This window comes from Eublepharis macularius, chromosome 11, assembly GCF_028583425.1.
Source record: "Eublepharis macularius isolate TG4126 chromosome 11, MPM_Emac_v1.0, whole genome shotgun sequence".
NCBI lineage: Eukaryota > Metazoa > Chordata > Lepidosauria > Squamata > Eublepharidae > Eublepharis > Eublepharis macularius.
In genome coordinates, this window is record NC_072800.1 from 80,581,712 (window position 1) to 80,601,401 (window position 19,690).

Sequence of the window (19,690 nt, forward strand, 5' to 3'; positions counted from 1 at the left end):
AACATTATCAGCTGTAGTCACCACCCTTATTTTCTTCTTCATCTCAAGATCAGCTCTAAGGGTGTGATCAGGAGGGCAATAGTACACCTAAGCTTTATCTCTACTATCTCTATCCATAAGGATTCTGTCATTCCCATAATGTTTTCTAGCTTATTTGATTCTGTTCTCTTTGATATACAACACAACAGCTCTCCCAACATGTCCTTCCTTGTTCTGCCTGTAGAATTTATGACTGTATCTCATTGATTTTCCCTATTACATCATGTTTCTGAGACACCCCCTATATCTAAATTGTCATTTAGCACCAAGAACTCCAGCTGTCCCAGAGCCAGGACTTCAGATGCTTCTAGCATTGGCATATAGACACCTTTAACACATTTCCCTTGTGTGCCTCTAAGGAACTCTGAGTTATGTCCATGAGCTGTGACTCCACCAGTAGGAGTTAAACAATAGCAGTCATCAAGCATCTACTTACTGGAAATCCTGTTTCCAACTTTGCTTGTACTTGGCCTAAATATATTTGCTAACTCTTTGCTTTTTGAATCAATATGCAGTGCTCCTATGACTTGGGTGTTCTGAAGTCTTTCTTCACTCTTCCCCCTTTACGCAACAGAGATAGCAGTTAGCTGTGTTGGTCCAAAAAGAAAAAAAAATCTTTTATTAAAACTAACTGAAAGCAACACAAACGTGTGTGCAAGCTTTTGAGTTCTCTGAACTAATCATCAAGCTGGATATGAAAAATAGAAAAAAGTTAGAAGAAGAAAAAAGATGCTTTAGGTCATGAGCTTAAGATCTCTTGTCTGCATCCTGAGAAGAATTCCAGATCCATTGCAACAAATAGTGCTGCTAGGTGGAACTGGTATCAGGTTGCATCTTTGGTCTTCTGTAGTGGTTAAGAGTGGCAGGACTCTAATCTGGAGAACCAGGTTTGATTCCCTACTGCTTGAAGCTGGGTGACTTTGGGTTAGTGCTCTCTCAGAGCTCTCTCAGCTCCACCCACCTCAGAGGGTGAGTGTCATAATAACACACTTTGTAAACCACTCTGAGTGTGGCATTAAGTTGTCCTGAACAGGGGTATAATATAAATTGAATGTTGTTATTATATGGGACCATTTATTTAGCTACTTGTGGAAGGTTCTATACTGACTGTTATATAATTTCTCTCCTTACATTATGACAAGAAATTTCTGTAAAGATAATGCATAGATAGCCAGAGGCCGGAGATTGTTGAGAACTGGATACAACAGGGAAATTAGTTTCAGGTGGATAAGTTGTGTTGGTCTGCAGTTGAGAAGCAAGATCCAAGTCCAGTAGCATCTTAAAGACCAATTAGATTTCCAAAGTATGAGCTTTCAAGAGTAAGTTAGATACATGTACAGTTGGGGTACAGCAGGATGTAGGATATAAAAGAACAGAGAGATGAGTTCAAGATCAGAAAGTGTTTTTAATGTGCTAATTTGCATTTTTACTATTTTACCCGAGGGGCTCTAAAGTTTGCTGTCTGGATTTCTTTGAACAATAGCATTCTTTAGCAGAAAGCAATATGCTACACTAATAATAATTTGCTGTATTTCAGTAGTGGATGACATAACCCTATCAAGGTCTAATGTACTGTAAAAAATATGCCATTGCAGTATGGTTGCAGCAACTGCATTAAATAAATGGCTGTATGCCTTAGTCTATTTAGAGAGATAGAAAGAGAATGAGTGTAAATGCATATGAGAGAGAGGGTTTTTTGTTTTTTTGCTGCTGCGCTATTTAACCGGACTCCCCTTGATTTGACTTTCTAAATTTTGGAGATGCCAATCAAATTTACTTAATGTCTGAACTTGGCTGCAGAGAAAAAAATCTTGCATTATAATAAGTACCAGTTTAATAGACTCCAGTGAGAGAGAGTAGCAAGAGACAAGAATCTGATAAGAATCACTGCCTGGAGCCTGTCTATATCTCTGTCACTCAACTAAACAGAAGTTTCTAAGAATTCCCTGAAATTGCACCAGTCCACTTAACTACATCAATTATCTCTGATACAAAATTAAAGATGCTAAACAGAGCATTATAAAATAAAGAGAAACAAATGTTTCTCTTATACTAAAGTAGACATGGGCACGAACAGAAAAAAAACCCGAACATGGTGTTTGTTGTTCGTTGCCATCCACGAATAACGAACACTGATGAACATGATCCTGTCACGAACACGTTCATGCCCTGGAACTTAAAGGGGTAGATCCCTACCGCACCACTCCCAGAAACCCTACCTGAGCATGCAGCAGGAATGGTACCAATAATAAATAATAGCTTGGCCCCAGAGCCTGGCAGCAGCCCTGGAACCTGAAGGGATAGATCCTTATCCTACCACACATAAAGAAAATTCAAGCTCCAATGCACTCACCCTGTCACTCTAACAGCAGCTGTCTCTCCCTGAAAGCCAGAGCTGGGAGCGCCCCTCCCCCCTGGTCTTTTCCTCTTGTAACAAATTTGGAGCTCCAGTCCACACTTGGAAAGAAGACCTGCCTATCAAGCTAAATTGGGCTTAGATTGGGGTTTCCAGGGCAACAGCAGGAGTTCAGGCAGAGTTCAGACAATCCCTGCCTGAGTTGCCATGAGAATTGATTGCAGGTGCCAGACTGTCTGGCTTGATGAACAGCAATGAATAGTAACGAGCGAGGCTTGCAACGACCACCTGTTCATTTAGAATGGGGCCTCACGAACAGCTTGTTCGTGAACAGCAGATTGAGCTGTTCGTGGTTTTTTTTAGTTCATATTGCTGTTTGTGCCCATCTCTATACTAAAGTCTTCTCTAGAGCTTACAGAAACATATTTTTCTCTTCCTAAATTTCTTATTATTTCACATTTCTTTGTATGCCACATTATTCAATAAATTGTAGTTTCTGCCTGATGAATTTAGCAATCTAAATTTTGTAAAAAACTAACTGCCTGTACTCATTCTGTTCTTCCCCTCAGAGTGCCATAGAATATGAACAACACTCACTTCTGGGAGCAGATTAGCCACTAGTTCCAGCAGCCTAAAAGATTTAAAGAGGCAGAGCTCTTCTTGTTTCATTCTGCTGTGGAGAGTCAGATGAAGCGTAGAGTGAGGCTGTGGAGTGTTTTTTCCATGTTTAAACGCTCTTGTTATTATAGAAGGAACTGAAACAGCAGACACTTCGCAGATAGGATTACAAAAGTAGATTAATAAATTAAAGTCCTTTTGATCGATTAAAGTGCCCTCAATTAACCTGGCTTTAGATTTGAAAGATAGAGTTAATTGCTTTCCTAAAGTGCTCTCAAAAACTGAAGGTGGCAAGTACAACCTTATAAGAGGCATTTCTCCTCCGTAACATAGAAGGGAATGTCGTTTCTGAAATGGTGCCTATCATGTGTGTGTGTGTACATGGTATTAAGTTAGCCCTCAAGAACTGATTTCTGTTTCCTCCTCAAGGCATTAGGAATCTCACTTAGGTCTTTTTCTTGGTGTTGATTGCAATTTCTCACTGTGTATATATTAGCAATAAAGAGAACCTTCGTTGAAACTAACAGAGTTTTCTTTGTGCTGGCTTCAGAGCGGAACTCTGCTCTGAAATGAAGCCGTCTAGATAAGCTCACCCCTACCCACTACTGAGAGGACACTATGGTATTAACTGCAAGATGTACTCATTGGTTAAATGATTCTAATATAGCGTTGCCAACCTCCAAGTGGGGCTAAAGATCTTCTAGAATTACAGCTGATCTCCAGACTACAGAGATCAATTCCCCTGGAGAAAATGGCTCTTTTGAAGAGTGGACCCCATTGAGGTCCCGTCCCTTCCCAAATCCTGTCTCCCAGGCTCCACCCCCAAATAGTGTTGCCAGGTCATCCACTGTGGTGTGAGACTTCCTGCTGGCAACCCCTGCTTCCTGATGACACTGTTGGCTGGTGGGTGAAAAATTGTTAGAGCGATGTCATGCTATTGTACTTATGGTGCCTCCCATATCCCAGCTCCTGTCTCCCACTGGGTACCAGCCATTGGTTGGCAACCCTACCCCAACTCTCTAGGAATTCCCCTACCTGGAGTTAGCAGTTCTATTCTAATAGCAGTATTTTTTCTATTCTGAAAAAAGCAAATTGACAAATATTTTATTAATCAATAAAAATATTACTTGACTAAGATGTCTTTAATGTTATGATATTGTAAGAACAGTACAACAAACTGACATTTCTTTGCTTAAATATAAACTATTTGTTTACAAAAAAAGAAATACTATTTTTAAGATCCAGAGCAAACTTAGTAATAATAATCACAAATAATCAACTTGGTTTTTGGGCCCAGCTTCTTCCTGAGTCCTTCAAATTATTTTAGTCAACCGGCTACAATAGGACACAGTTTGTATCTCCTGACTTACAAGGTTGTAAGTGCTGCAAAGCTACCATAAACTGGTTGTTTAAAATGTAGTAAGACACCACAGCAGCTCTACATGTAACAAACTTGCTTCAGGATTTTGAGCATCACAAAGTGGCCCAAATAGCTCTTAATATGATCTTGATATTGGACATATTTTGTGGGAAAACAATTTTGTGTGGCTTATTCTTTGGAAGCTAGGAAACTCTTTAATTTGTTTAGCAGGAAGTTAAGTGAAAAGGATTGCTTTGGTAGAAGATAGAATCTGTGAACAGAATAAAGAATCTGAAGGATATGATACTGCTTTGTTGTTTAATAGTGATTTATTGCTGTCATTAACATTTGTAGGTGGATAATATTTAAAATGAAATATGTTTCATAATGTTACAGCAAATAATAACAAAAAATAAATTGGTGTTTAAATTAGCATTTTGACTGCTGAGTGAAGCATGCATAGCCCTGAGCTTCAGTAATATAAAATCTCAATTGAAATATCAGATATTTTTCAAGGAGATTTGGAGGTCCTTTTAATCTGCTTTTTGCAGAACTCAAGCATCAGGGTTGCCATACACAAAATTATTAATTTGCTATTCAAGTCATAGATCCTCTGGGTTAATTGCATCAGATGCCTCACTCTAATCAGCATGTAATTGCCAACGTCTGTTGAAACACAGAAAATAAGGCATTATATAATCAGGTTTTTCCTGCATACCTATTCTTGCTGAGTACATGTTAAGTAATAATGCAAAAGAAAATGAACAAAATTGAAATATTTTGGAAATTGGGACTGCATAAGTAATGGAGCAGGGAATAAAGAATCCTTCACAGGGCAAGATTGCAATAGTGCTGAACTCCAGGGCTACAATAGCTTCCTCTCAAGTAGGAGTGTTCACCAGAAAAATATTCAGGTTTCCCGCTGTGGGAAAAAGCTTTGGAAAAACCTGAAATCCGAAGCAGTAGAGAGGGCTGCCGCCACTGCCGGAGGCCAGCAGGGAGGCGGGAGGGCCACCTCCTCCAGCACAGTGCCAGGTAAATTGGGGTGGGGGATTAGGTGCCAGGTAAGTGGGGGGTAAGTGGGGGGTAGTGAATGGAAAAGTTTAAAGGGCCCTTTCCTGCCGCTTGCGAAAAGGCCCTTTAAACTTAACCCCCGAAGCTTCCCAAAGATTACGAATGCTTCGGGAACATTTGATTTGGGATTTCCGAATTGGACCTGATTCAGGTATTTTACCCGAATCGGATACCCGAAGTGTACACCCCTACTCTGAACTAATTTTGAATTTTGGTAAACTACCACTTTAATGCAATTGCTCTTAGCACTGATAACTGTGGTTTGAAGGTTGGTGAGAAGGAAGCTGATGATTTAGCCCCAAACCAGAACAGCACAGTGTGGGGAAGGAGATATTTTTGCCCACTACTCCAGGAGCTGATAACCTGTTAGGAACTCTGTCCTTTCTATAGATGTATGAGTCTTTGGGGAGTACTGTTTTTTATGATCACAGAAAGCATTTTTCTTCCAATTTGAATAAATCCCCCCCTCCAAGGCTTTTTAAAATGCTTCAAAAGCCTCAGAACCCTTAACATCGTATACAGTTCTGAGGAATAGGTAGATGGGAATTAGGGCTGGCGGATATACTTCATGGTACACATCTTTTAACAATAATGCCTCCTTCAGAATATTATACACTGGCCTGCTTGAAACCATAGCCACTCAAGTGGCAGGGAAAGGGCCCTTTAAATGCCAGCTGGCCCGTGGGGATCCTCCACAGGTCAGCCAGAGCCATCTGAAGTTTCAAAGCCCTGAAGCTTCCCGAAGTGACCCAAATCACTTTGGGAAGCTTTGATTCGGCATTTCTGAACCAGGGCCAGCATGCTGGGCCAGATTCAGAAATCTCAAATCTTTACAAATTGGGTCAGATTCAGGTATTTATCCTGAATTGGAAACCCAAATTGCACACTCCTACTTCTAATCACTAATTCTACATAGACTTCATTAAGACATGAAGTAGCAAGAATGAACTAACTATTGTTACATGTTTTAAGAAGATGTTTCAAATATGGATAACCTTGTTTGGTGTGTGAAGTCATAAGATAATAAGTTAGTCATGAATTTGGGTCTTTGAAGCAGGATAGACAGCTATGGTTAAGAGAAGGTTCTGAAACCTGATAAAAATGACAAGCTAAACTGATAAAAAGCTTCTTCTTAGATGGTGCTTCTTGCCTGTGACCTTTCTATCTTGGGGTAAGATACTTTTTTGGGCTCATGTAATTGGTCTCCTTTAATGATCTATGTAGTTATAGTGGATAATATGATTTTCTGTTAATTGGGTTGTTACTAAGAATACTAAATAATCATGTTGTAATAATAAATGCTTAAAATGGAAACAGAGACTCCATAATTGTATTACTTGTGTAACGAACCTAAGACATTATCTGTGGTGTCCCTCTAGCCAGGTGTTAAATGATTTGATATAGGAAAGCTAACTAGACACTTAGGGGCTTCTTAAATGCATGCCTATATCTGAATCAGACCTGGCCAGAATAATCCAGAACAAAAATGGTTGTCTCCAATTTGACATCGAGTATCTGACTGTAGACCTGTTTGAGACTATACTGAATTTGTGTTTTCATTACTTTCTAGGATGCTTATTTGAGGATGACCTTTGCAAATCTTTTGAGATCTGCATAAATGGTAAGTCTCACAATGAAGGACTCCTTTTATTGACACATAGCCTGTTGAAAACTCAAGCAATTTCAGTATCTCAGCAAGTAAAGCAGGAATATTATGTCTTGAATTATGTAGCAATGGTTTGTTCGTTTACTTCATTTATGCCCCACCTTTCTCCCCAGTGGGAATCCAAAGCAGTTTACTTCATTATTCACTCCTCTATTTTATTCCCACAACAATCCTGTGAGATAGGTTAGGCTGAGGGAGTGTGACTGGTTCAAGGTCACCCAGTGGGGTTCCATGGCAGAGCAGGGTAAGCAGAGATTTGAACCTGGGTTTCCCAGATCCTAGTCTAACACTAACCACTACACCATTCTGTTTGACTACTAGACTGTGCTCCTTCTATGATAGTAGAGATTTCTATGAAATCTCAAACTGACACACTGTTTTGGGAGTGGCATGGTCTATGGGCCAAATTGGACGTGAGGACATTCACAGGTCCAATCTGTGGATGCTGCTGCTGTTTTAAAGCAATTTAATAATGCTGCTGCCCAGTGGGCTGAGGTGCTCTTCTTCCCCCTGCACATTTTTTCATGTGCTGAAACAGCCATGGATTGTGTGTCGCCATTTTGGTACTTAAAAATGCAGGGTGAGGAAGGGGACAAGAGCACTCAGCTCTCCGTGCTGCAGGATCAATCAGCATGTCACAGCATTTATAAATCACTTTAAAATGGCATCATGGACACGCGGACTCTGGTATGTTTAGTTTGGCTGCATGTTTCTAGCATTTCCTAATTTCTTCTGTAATCATGATCTTGTTGGTAGGGCTGTAAGGCTCCTTAGGCCAGTAACTACCTATAACAATTGGCAAAAAACTGTATAATTCTTATGGAGCCTAGCCTTAACACAGTTTAATAAAGAAAATGGGATAGGTGACTGGGCTGTTGTAAGTAGGTGGCTTTCAGTCTTGTACACGTCAATACAATATGAACCCTCCTTCCCTGATTTCCTGTTGCTGGAATATGGGATTATCCAAATAAAATTATGCTTTCTATCTGATAGTATGTTTATGTTTTTCCTTAGATAAAGTTACTGAAAATAAATTATAATGGATCATCTTTATTTAGGTATTCAAGTTAAAAGTGTCATTATGCAGTTACCAGATCTGGTAATTTGCAGTATTCAGTATCTGAGGGGGGAAAAGCTTAAAGTAGATAAAAAGGAATTGTCAAAATGTTAATTTATTACTAGGAAAATCAAAGAAAGCATCTGATTTCACAAAGAAATGGAAAAAAGAATTGAATTGATCATTTTGATTGGATCTTTAGAAATAGATTTGAAAAGCAACAAAGGAAGTTTTGTCCTGTTATTAGTAAAGAATAAAAATATTCATCCCTAGAGGCTAAAAACCCCCTGAAACTGAAAATGGTAAATCTTGATATATTCAGTACACGTACTTCCTCTATAGCTCTGGTAGCATTATCATGAGTTTATTTCATTCTGAAAAAATATTAGCAGAGTTATTTCAGCAGTGGCAGTATCACAGGATTTGTGGATGTTACACTATGTTATCTGAAGGGTTACTTTTTGCTTGTACTGCAAAGAAAAAAACTATATTTCAAGCAGTGGTTAAAAAAAATTCAACATCCATATTAAACCCGATTCATATTCTATATTAAAGTGTTGGTAAACTTTGTTTGAGAAGTAATACATTATTAAAAGGGCATAAAGCCCCTCACAGATTTTGTCAGAATAGATGACAGGAGATACTTACTGTATCATACATTTTTGTTGAGCCTCATATAAACTTTTATTTGTGAAGGCTGATGTGCATAGCAATAAGTGTTGAGTAACAGTATTGAAATGATTTCCATAAAGGCTATTTTTGTCCACTGCAGACTTATTTACATGTCCCCAATGGTTTGTGGTGGTAGCAGTAAGGTAAATGTGACCCAGCTGCTAAGCCCAAAGGCGAGTATGAGGTCAAGGCCTCCCTTTTTCTACTCACACACCTTGGTTAAAGCAAAACAACTATATTTATTGTAATAAAGGGAAGTACAACTTGTACTGTTAGATGGTTCTTCCCACCCCCCAAACTCCTCTCTCTTCCCAGACTAAATGTTCAAAGTCTGAAGATGAGTGATGGCCTGTCAAGTCACAGCCTTACTTATGGTTCATTAAGAGGGCAGCTTAGGGTTGCTAGACCCCGCTGGCAACCTGTGGTGGGGGGAGAGGGGGATGCTGTGATTTATCCCTGTGCATTGCACCATGGACAATTTTCTATAACTTGGCCCCAAACCTAGTGTTTTGCTATGTTTGGGGCCAAGTTTCAGACTAGGGTTGCCAGGTCTCCTTACCCTCCCAGCGAGAAGTGGGAGACCTGGCACTTATCTCTGTGGTGCTGTTGTGCATGCATGTGCACCCTCAGCCTGCGCGATGATGTCACTTCTGGGAAGTGATGTCATCATGCCGCCCCTGGAACCTAATCAAGCCAGATTCTCCTCGACTTGGGCCACTGTGGAGTGTGGGAGTGCTGCTGGGGCAGCGTGACGGGCCCTGGAGTGCTCCAGCACTCTGCAGCAGCTCAATTTGGGACCAAATTGGGCTGCTTCAGAGTGTGGGGTTTCGCCATCCGGGAGCACACCTCGGGAGGCACGTTATCCCCCAGTGGCCAGGTAAGCAGGGTGGAGATGGTAGAAGCGGGGGATTCCCCGCCCCCAGTGGGGTACTGGCAACCCTATTTCAGACAGTTGACCTTGTTCTTCACACTGCTTACTGGCCACAGAAAATCGCACCAAGCTCTCGGAACAACAGCGTCTTCCTGGCACAATTTCCCGTCATAACTCCAGTTCTTGCATAAAATCACCCCAGGAAAATGCTGTTGTTCTGGGAGCTTGGTGCAATGTTCCATGGCCAGTAAGCAGTGTGAAAATGGCCCTTGACACAATGCTATCACTTCTGGGTCAAGCCAATGTCACCTGCTGGGGACGTGGGTATGTTCATGCTCATTTCTTCACCTACCTCCTGGCCTGCCTCTTCCCACTGATTAGCTGGTGATTGGCACACAGAGGTACAAACTCATGGGAGTTTGCATGCCATTGGTGGGCACCCAGCAACCCTAGAGTAGCTCTCAGCTAATGTCCTAGGTTTTGACAGTACTGTCCTCTGGCAAAATTTGCTTTGGCAAATGGTGGCTTCTGTAGGCCTTTGGAAGTGCTGTTTTCGTGCAGAATACAGCCAATTGCAGTTCCTCAGAACAAGGCTATTAATCTGAAGGAAAGTTATGAGAGCCAGCATCATCCCCAGAAAGTGATTTCAGCCTACAGAGGTTAGTAGGGAGGGCATGTACCTGTAGAAATCAGATTAGCTATGTGAACTTGCTCTCTTCCTAGCTTCTGCCTCTGCTTCTTCAGTAGAGACCTTTCAGCATTAAGGCAGTTCCTTGGAGGGGCTTCTAATAGGCTCCCCCTCTCTTTCCCCCCTCCCTATTCAAGAATGTCTTGCCCTCATGCTCCATCAACATTACAGTGAGCAAAATAGCTACATATACTCCTAAGCTTGCCATTCCCCCTGCAGGGGATCCCCTGTTCCCAGTTTCTTCCCTTCACTGCCTCTTACCTGGCAGGCGGGGGAGGGGAGGGGAGAGAAAAGTGCAAGAATGCCATGCTGGGGATGAAGCATGCTTCCATGTGCTCCAGAGCACCTCCACACATGCCCACATTGCATCAAGAATGTCATCATTCCTGGCGCGATGTGGAAGTAATGGGTTACACCAAGGGCAAATTGAGTGAAAATCCCCCTCCCCCACATACATGACTCTCCCTATGCCCCTCATTTCCTGGTTTGCCCCCCTAGGGACTTGGCTATTCTGTATACTCCTCCCAATTGCATATTAGGTATTTGCATTGCTCTGCCCAAGAGCTACATTCTTAAAGTTCTACATAGCGTTAATTTTCTTCCATGATGTGTTTTATTATTTTTCTGAAATATGTATGAATAGAGTTTGTTAAACAATGGTGTGTTGTTTTTTGTTTATTTTAATAGTAAGAAGATTCACCAAATGAGCTATCTTATAGTGTCATGTTTCTACATTTTTCATTTAGAGATTGATTTCATATACTTCAATTCCAGGAGGAACTAATAGAAAACTGCCTGGTGCAGTTATAAAGTTGAAAAATTTATATTCTGTAGTAAATAGATAAATAACCAGTTTTAATGGGAAGGAAGGAATAAGAAAGAAGCTAGTATATATTGGTATAAGATCATAATTCTCAGGACACTTAAAACTCTCATCCACAAGTGCTGATCATGCCAGTGATCTCTTTTCACTTTATCTGCCACTGTAAAACAGCTGCTGCTGGACCAACTTGGACATTGTATTCTGGAGGCGTCCATGTGGAACACCTGACAGTATCTTGTTCTCAAGAGTAGGTAGAAGAAGATTCGGTTTCGTTTTCTCAGCCATGCCGGACGCTCCTCTCGGCTGGTCCGGGAGGAAACGACCGGGCACCCTGACCGGGCGGCTGATCCGCAAGGATTAGCCCCCAGGACTCCCAGGGAGGGAGCCAGGGTCCGGGACGCGGCGGGAAGAACTCCCCGAAATCAATGCGGGGGGGGAATTGCCCATTTGTCCCTATGGAGGCCGGCAGACGTGCGCGGCGCCTCGAGTGCCGCCGGGCAACGAGAAACGGCAAATAAAAGAAACAGGCGGAAGCCCGTAAACAAGCGAATCCCTTCTGTTCTACAAGCGTTTGTGAAGGAGAGGTTGATTTGAAGAAGACTCGTTCTTCCCCTTCGCTGAGTTCCAGAATTTTGTTGGCGCCCCCCCCCCCCCAAATGGCAGCAAAGAAGCAAAGTCCCGCTCTCGGTAAGTCAATCTCGGCTACCTTGAAGGGGGAGTCGCTCGAAGAGTTGGTGCGCAGGGCGGTGGTGGAAGCCATAAAACCCTTTGTTGACAAGCTGAACGAAACTGATCAAAGGGTGGGCTTAATTGAAAGCGAAGTGAAAACCATTAAGGCAGCAGCGGGGGGGGCAGAGAAGTCTGCTCTGGAAAGTGCGTCACTTGTGAAGGCTACAAAAAAGGAGCTGAAGCTGGTTGAGAACCAGCTGATCGGGCTACAGATGGAACGAACGCAGACAATTTTGCGTCTCCAAAACGTGAAAGAGGAGGAAAAAGAGGATCTGTGGGAGGTGGTCTCGGAACTATTGGTGATACCCGCGAGGACGACTAAAGAAGAAGTTAAAAGCGCCATTTTGGAGGTCCGTCGGGCTTCTTCAAAATATGCAACAAAGCGACAGTTGCCTCGTGAGATCATTATTGACTTTTCATTTAAAAAGATTCGGGACACCATCCTATATAACTCATACAATGCGGATTTGGACTTTATGGGTTTGAAAGTCAAGATTTTGAAGGACGTTCCATTTCTAGTCCGGAAACGGCGTTTTAAATATAAAAAGTTTGCAGCTCTTCTGAGGGACCATGGAATAAAGTATAAATGGTTATTCCCGGAAGGAATATGGTTCAGATATAAAGATCAGGCCTATAAGATATTATCAGAAGATCAACTAAAGGATTTTGAGAATAAAAACCCAGAACTCTGCTGCACCGAGAACGAAGAAAAGGAGGAGCCGGAGGGGGGGGGAGGAGGAGGAGAGCACCGCAACAGCGGTTGCACAGAGAGAATTGCGTCCGGGACCTAGAAGGGGGAGGAAAGTTTAATCAGAATTTGAAATGCTTATTCTCTGTATGATTAACCACTCCATCATTATCCTAAGGAGCTATTTTTGTATTATGACAGTATGAAGGGAAAACATTGAAGTGTAGTGTTTAGTGTTTGTAGTTCATTCCCCCCCCCTTTTTTCTTTTTTTCTTTTTCCACCCCCCTTTGTCCCTTCCCTCTCCCCTTTCCTTGTGATAGTCTTGTGTAGTGCTGTGTAGTGTTTTGTAGTTATGAAAAAAAAAATTATAAAAAAAAAAAGAGTAGGTAGAAGAAAGGAGGTTCGAGACAGATTATCAGGGAAGTGACGGATGCTTTAGAAAGAAGACGTTTGTAGAAGACCTCTAAGAAACAGTGGAATATATTTCTGCTAACAGTGTTTACCCATATTTTCACTAAGTGATGAGTACAAATATTTACAACAGCTTAGTCTCACTGATTCACTTTCAGGATTTTGACTTAACTAGGCTGTGGAGCAAACTTTGATTCTGATTGTGGGGGAACTTTGCTAGAAAAATAATCATACCTGCCACTGATTTGGTAGGGACATAGACATTTTGAACATCTTCTATACTGCCTGCAAATTTGCTTCTGGGCTCAGCTGAATATGTTGGTTATAATCTTTAAAGTTCTAAATAGTTGGGGACCAGAGTACTAGAAGGACTATTTCCATATGAGACTCTAATTATTAGGTAAATTATGACAGTATATTCATTTGAAGATAAAACTGTGACCTGGATTTTGTTTGCTTTTTTTCTCCACAAAAAGTAATGTTTTAGAAAATTTCTCTTCCTTTTTGTTCTGATGTATGTATATGTGGTTTTTGTATGACTTTCATGTTTGTTTAGTATTTGTTGCATATTGATTTTTGTGTGCTTGTAGAAAAATATTAAATGTACAAATAATTGAACTATAAGTATGGAGCATGGTAATAATTCACTTTTCTGGTTTTTGTTGTTAATTTAATGTCTTATATTTTAAGAGCCACGCTATTCATCTTTTCTGTTGTAATTCTAGGACAGTTTTTATCTATAGAGGGTGCAATTGCTGACAGACAATCTTTTTTACAGTATGAATCATGACAAGGATTATGTAGCCAAGATCTGATTGCAGAAATAACTGTGTGAGGCCAAGCAAGAAAAGTTAATTAAATGTACTGGCTGATGCACTGAGTGTATCATTAAGTCAAGCCTCATTGACAACCACTAACCCTCTTGTAGGAAGACATGGTTTAATACCTGGAATTGTATTTAAAGACACTCTGTCCCCCAAAGACTGAATAAACAGTTGAATCAATACTGCATAATATATTCAAGATGTACTTTTTAGAAGGGACATAGGTTGGTGCAATATACAAAAGTCTTCCAAATGTACCAGCAAAAATTTGGGAATACTTCCAAGTATTCTAGAATTTTAAACCACAATTCATGGATTGTTTACCTCTCAAACACCTATGCAGTCTCATCTGGCCAATTCTGCAGCCAGGAGGCATTCATATGGATCATTTGATAAACCACAATTCAAAGTGAGAGCTATGATTTGCATAAATAATTGTAGCCCATTATCAAGTACATACTATTTGTATCAGCCGTTTGAATATCCTCTAGTTAGAAATCCTGAGTTTTCTTAATGTCACTTATGCATGAGAAGCTCCTGGCTACAGGCTATCTGCAGCCCTGCACACTCCTAGAGGCAATTGTGTGTTGGCCACTGGATACTGAGCTAACCATGTGTTTCAGGATATTAGTGATTGCATGTGGTAATTTACAAGCCATAAAAACAGTTGGTCTTTAAGTTGCTGCTGGATCAAATCTTCTTCTGCTTCAGACCGACACAGGCTACCCACCTGAAACTAAGCTTATAGAACGGGTGTTTTATACTTAATTGTTGTGCTCTGAGATTTAAGACTGAGACACTTGATATTATTTAACGAATATGTGTATCTAAGCCAGGACCGGATCTAGGGTTGCTGGTGCCCAGGCAACCCTAGCCCGACCACTCGCGTGTGCGTGGTCCCGGCACTGCATGATAACATCATTTCGGTAACATCATCACGCAGGGTAGAGCAGCAGAGGCAGCGTGTGGGGCTGGGAAGCTGCCTGCGCCATTTGCCTCACCGCAGGCGAATGGCGCGGGTGGACTCGCAGCCCCCTGTGCTGCCTTTCGCCTGCCCTGCAGGACAGAGGGCAGCTGGCTTGGAGCCCCCCCTCGATCCAGCCCTGATCTATGCTATTCTACATTTTTGCTTACTATTTTTCATGGTGTAAAGCCTCTGAACTCTTATTCTTGAAATGTAGCAGCCTGTTCTCAGATCTTGTTTACATGTCTTACAGAGTTAAACCTATTAGTATTTCCAACTTGAAGCTCTTCCTTGATTCCTTCTTGTTGGGCTAGGAGAACCAGAGTCAACTTGCTTAAAACTGCTTTAAAGGTTTTCACTTGCATCAAAGTTTATTTTTTTTTAAAAAACCTATTTTTAATACCAATGTTTTTCTAATTATTAAGAAGAGGCAATTGCCATTTTTTGTGAGATTCTGTAAATGAATAATCAACCATTATACTCAATAGATTTTGATTGGAGAATCAGATACAAAAGTTCTATCTATTTTACTTTGGGGAACAAATCTTACTTTGTGTCATCACAGCGTTATGGCTAGAACATAAAGGCCTTTCCATACAGCTATTTAACTATTTAACTGAGAGATCTCTATCTTTTGGTGCTACACCTCTGAAGATGCCAGCCACAGCTGCTGGCGAAACGTCAGGAACTACAATGCCAAGACCACGGCAATACAGCCCGGAAAACCCAAAACAACCAATAAATACACTGTTGTGCCTGGAGTGGGGGGACTAGACCGATGGGAAGATAAAAAGATCACACAGATACCCTAGACTGGAGGTTAATCAAGCCACAGCTGTATTGATTGCAGGTTCTTCAGGCTGGTGCAGCAAAATGTTGGGGACGGTGGGTGCTGCTGACAGCTAACTTGTGGCTCTGTGGGCCATCATCCCATCCTCCATGCCAGATTCCCAAGGTCCATCCCTGCCTCCACAAACAGCAAAAAGTCATCTGATCTTGTAGAGGAGGAGGCCCAGAGATCCCAGGATGTCACTTCCCCGTCCCTCACCTTCTTCCCCACATATAGCAGTCTCCTTCCTAGCATATCAGTCTCCAGCAGTGCTGTCGGGGAATGAGAGTCCTCTGTGGCACCCCCCCCCTCCGCCAGACACACATGGGCAACACTCCAAGTTCCACCCTGCTGCCGCCAGTGAATCTGAGGAGGAGAAGGGTGGGAAGCTGGCCAGGACTGAAGCCTCTGAGATGTTGCTGGACACCTGCTCCTTTTGGTAGCAGAGCCACACAAAGGCACAGAGGCACCAAGAGCCACCTCATCCATCCCAGCCCAGAGCTAGAGCATTTACTGGGAAGTGTGAAAGGGCAACCCTACAGGTATGTGGAGGGGTGGCTACTGTCATGAACAGGCAAGCAAACTGACATGGAGGGAGTTGTTGTTCGACACAGATTTTATTGTACTGCCAAAAGTGAAGAGGATGTCTGGATACATGTGCCAACTCCCTTCGCCCAAGAAGGGTGCCATGCCTGTTAATGTGGCAGTCAGGGACAGAGGAGGAATTCCTCATGCTGCTGTCTCAGGAGTGGGATTGACTTGTGGGCTGTCTGGGAAACCATTCCTGGGGCTGACTCGGGTGGTGGTCAAGAAGGATTGTTGGGGGCTGGAATAGCCATGCTCCTTGGTTTCTCTAATGGAATGTGACTGGCCTGAAAGGAAAACAGGCACATACGTGGCAAGGGACCCAACCTCACATGGGCCACAGCTGGGTCTGCCACATCCTGGAAGGGTGTCCATGGCTGGGGGCAGTGGTGGCAGCTTTGTTGTCACAGATGCTGTTGGCAGTCAGATGAGAGATGCCCCTCAGTATAAAAGTGCTCCTCATCCACATCTGGCTATTTCATTCCCACAGCAGCTTGGAGTTCTGATCGTGTGAGGGAGACAGTCATGGGGTTACGCATGTGATGACATGGGAGTTATGAGAGCAAGCATCCAATTACTACAACCCGCAATTGCACTCCCTCCTCTGCCTGAGGGGGGAGCCTGGCCAAGGGAGTCTGAATGGAGCCGTATGATGCTAAAGGCAGCATCATATGTTAATATGTCCAGTTGCTTCCTGATAGTTAGAAAAATTATGGGTTCATTTTCCAGTAGTTTTCTGCTTCTTTCTACAATGAGTGCAGTTCCTTCCCATTTAGGTTAACTCATCCCCTGTGCTTACTTTCTATCTGCCCTTCAGACACCAGTCAATTAAACTATCCTTTCACAGCCTAATTCATAAGAAGCAGAATCAAATGAACAAGTTCTGCTCAAGTGCTATTGATATTTAGATGTCTCCATTACATAGAACTGAAATAATTCAGCACATCACTTTCTAACTCAACACTATTTTACATTGTATATATTTTCTAGTGATGGGATTTTCATTGCTAGATTTAACAATTTGTTCCATTCTATCTGCCATTCTTAAATTTCCAAATAAATATATCTCTTCTCTCTCCTAGTTTTTTATCATCTTAGAAAATAAGCATTGGCTTATTATGGTTTTTCACTATTGAATAATAATCCATCTTCTTGTCTCATTCAGTAATATTTTTATTGAATGCAACTGTTTTTGTTCAGTCACTCATATTTGGTTTTGCATTGGCAGTTTTATTTCTGCATGTTTGTACTGTTCTTAAAATTCCTCATTTCTACTGATTCTTAATATCTTTCTAATTACTGTGTATTCTTTTATATATGAAACCTTCTCTGGAGGAAGGATAACTCTGTAACAGAAAGACTTCTCAGGGAACAGTTGGATCCAGCCCAGTATGTCCTGTTTTTTAAAGTTTTATACAAGCTGAATTGATACCATTTTTATTCCATGTGCAAGTTCAGCATTTTCTGTCTATATTGATAGCTCTTTTATAACCAGTTGTCAGATATAAAGTTTGTCTCTGAAGATAAATTCTGTAGCTTTTTCAGGAAACATAATTATGGTTCAGAGTGATTGTATCTTAGTTTAGAAGTCACACCAAATTGCTTTGCACTAACCATGGTCTTTTCTGCATGGGCCTTTTTCTCTGGTTCAGTCTCTATACTGCTTCGATGTCTCCTCTGAGTTCTGTACACACAGTTAAAATACCCTGATTTACCTTGGCAGTAAATCATCTTTCCACACATTGATTTTCCTGGTTTTAATTTTTTTAAAACAAACAAGTTGCAGCGTAGCTGTTTTAACAATTTTTTTAAGCATTGCAACTTGTGTGTGTGTGTGTGTGTGTGTGTGTGCCTGTGGAAATGCTGCAATGGCTAACAGAAAGCCCTGAATTCTGCTTAATATTTTAAAGTTTCCCTCAAGAACACCTCAGCAAATCATACAACCCCCTCTGATGTCCAAACATTACAGTGTTGCAACACATGCACGAAATAATAAAAAACCTCACACTCATGAAACTGCTGATGTGGTGTCTTCTCCCAGAAAACAAGCAGCAGAAATGGGGTGTTCTTCTAGTGCAGGGGAAAAAAAGGCACCACTTCAGTTTGACTCCCTCAAGTGCAGAACTAAAGAATTGGAGCTTTATCGGGGCCATAAGTAGTTGCCAGCCTCCAGGTAGTGGCTGGAGATCTCCCGGAATTACAACTGGTCTCCAGGCCACAGAGATCAGTTCACCTGGAGCAAATGGCTACTTTGAGGGGTGAACTCTATGGAATTATGCCATGCCAAGGTCCTTTCCTTCCCCAAACCCCACTTTCTCCAGGTTTCTCCAGGTTTCACCCACAAGATCTCCAGGAATTTCCCAAGTTGGAGTTGGCAACCCTAGCCATAAGTGACAAATAAGTGGATCCAATCCATTCTGGCCAAATATGCAGAAAACCTGCTGTAAAGTTAAGTGTGTGGAAGAGGCCCATATGTTAGAATCGAAAACATGGGTTAATGTAAATACACTCAAAATGAATATTGTACCTTGAATTATATATATTCTGCATGCAGTCCCTTTCAATATACCTTATTGATAGATTCATAAAATTAATACTTTTTTCAGAAATTTGTGGGCTTCATCACCGCCTTGAATTTCTTTAAAGAGGATACAGCTTTCAATTAATGAAGGAGGATTTGGTTTTACTGATCTTTGTTTATATAAGGCATATTTGTTAACTTGTTAAAATTATTGAGATCACTCCTCTCAGTTGGATTATCCATTTTGGGCTTGTTTGGAGGCTTCTTGCTTGGAGTCACTCTTTAAATGGAATGCATTAGAGTTTACTTATGTTAAAATGGATCTGTTCCTCCTGCAATTTCTGCAGTTAGGGAAGAATGGCACATAATATTATAATAACAATATCAATCTGAGCCATTCTCACATGCTGAACTGACATTATGGGCCAATCCAGATTTAAAAATTGGAAGGAAATCTTTTTTATGGAAAGTTGCACAGACAGGGGGATCTTTACTTTAGATCTATTGATAGGCTATGATGATGAGTTTTTGTCATTTTCTCAACTGAGATATGATTTGCCACCTTTTGCAACATTTGTTGGTCAAATATGGCCCTGCAACTTTGAGTGTTTTGGAATTTCCCTTACTTTTAGAAACTCTGATTGAATCAACAGAGAAAACAAGATCTACAATATTTGTTTATAAATATTTGATGTCAGGTAAGAAATATGATACGCAGAGTCTTAGAGATGAATGGAATAGTGAGCTAGATTGTCCAGTTCTCCCAAAGCAATGAGACATGGCTTTAAGCCTTATATAGACTTGATCTATTTTACAGCTTTGGCACATGCAAACACGTACACACTTAAAATTGGGTTTCTTATCTGTATACTGAAGCTAGAAAATATGCACATTGCCCTGTTCACACAAAATGG

At 41.3% G+C, this 19,690-nt stretch overlaps 1 protein-coding gene across 1 annotated transcript in view; it reads left to right on the plus strand.

Annotated features, from left to right (window-relative positions):
* The window catches only part of PTPRN2 (protein tyrosine phosphatase receptor type N2), an 816,843-nt gene that overhangs the window by 55,763 nt on the left and 741,390 nt on the right, over positions 1 to 19,690 (plus strand). The window contains exon 2 of the mRNA XM_054990963.1: positions 7,018 to 7,068. Coding sequence (XP_054846938.1) covers positions 7,018 to 7,068 — 51 coding nt within the window. The remainder of the gene's footprint in view (positions 1 to 7,017; positions 7,069 to 19,690) is intronic.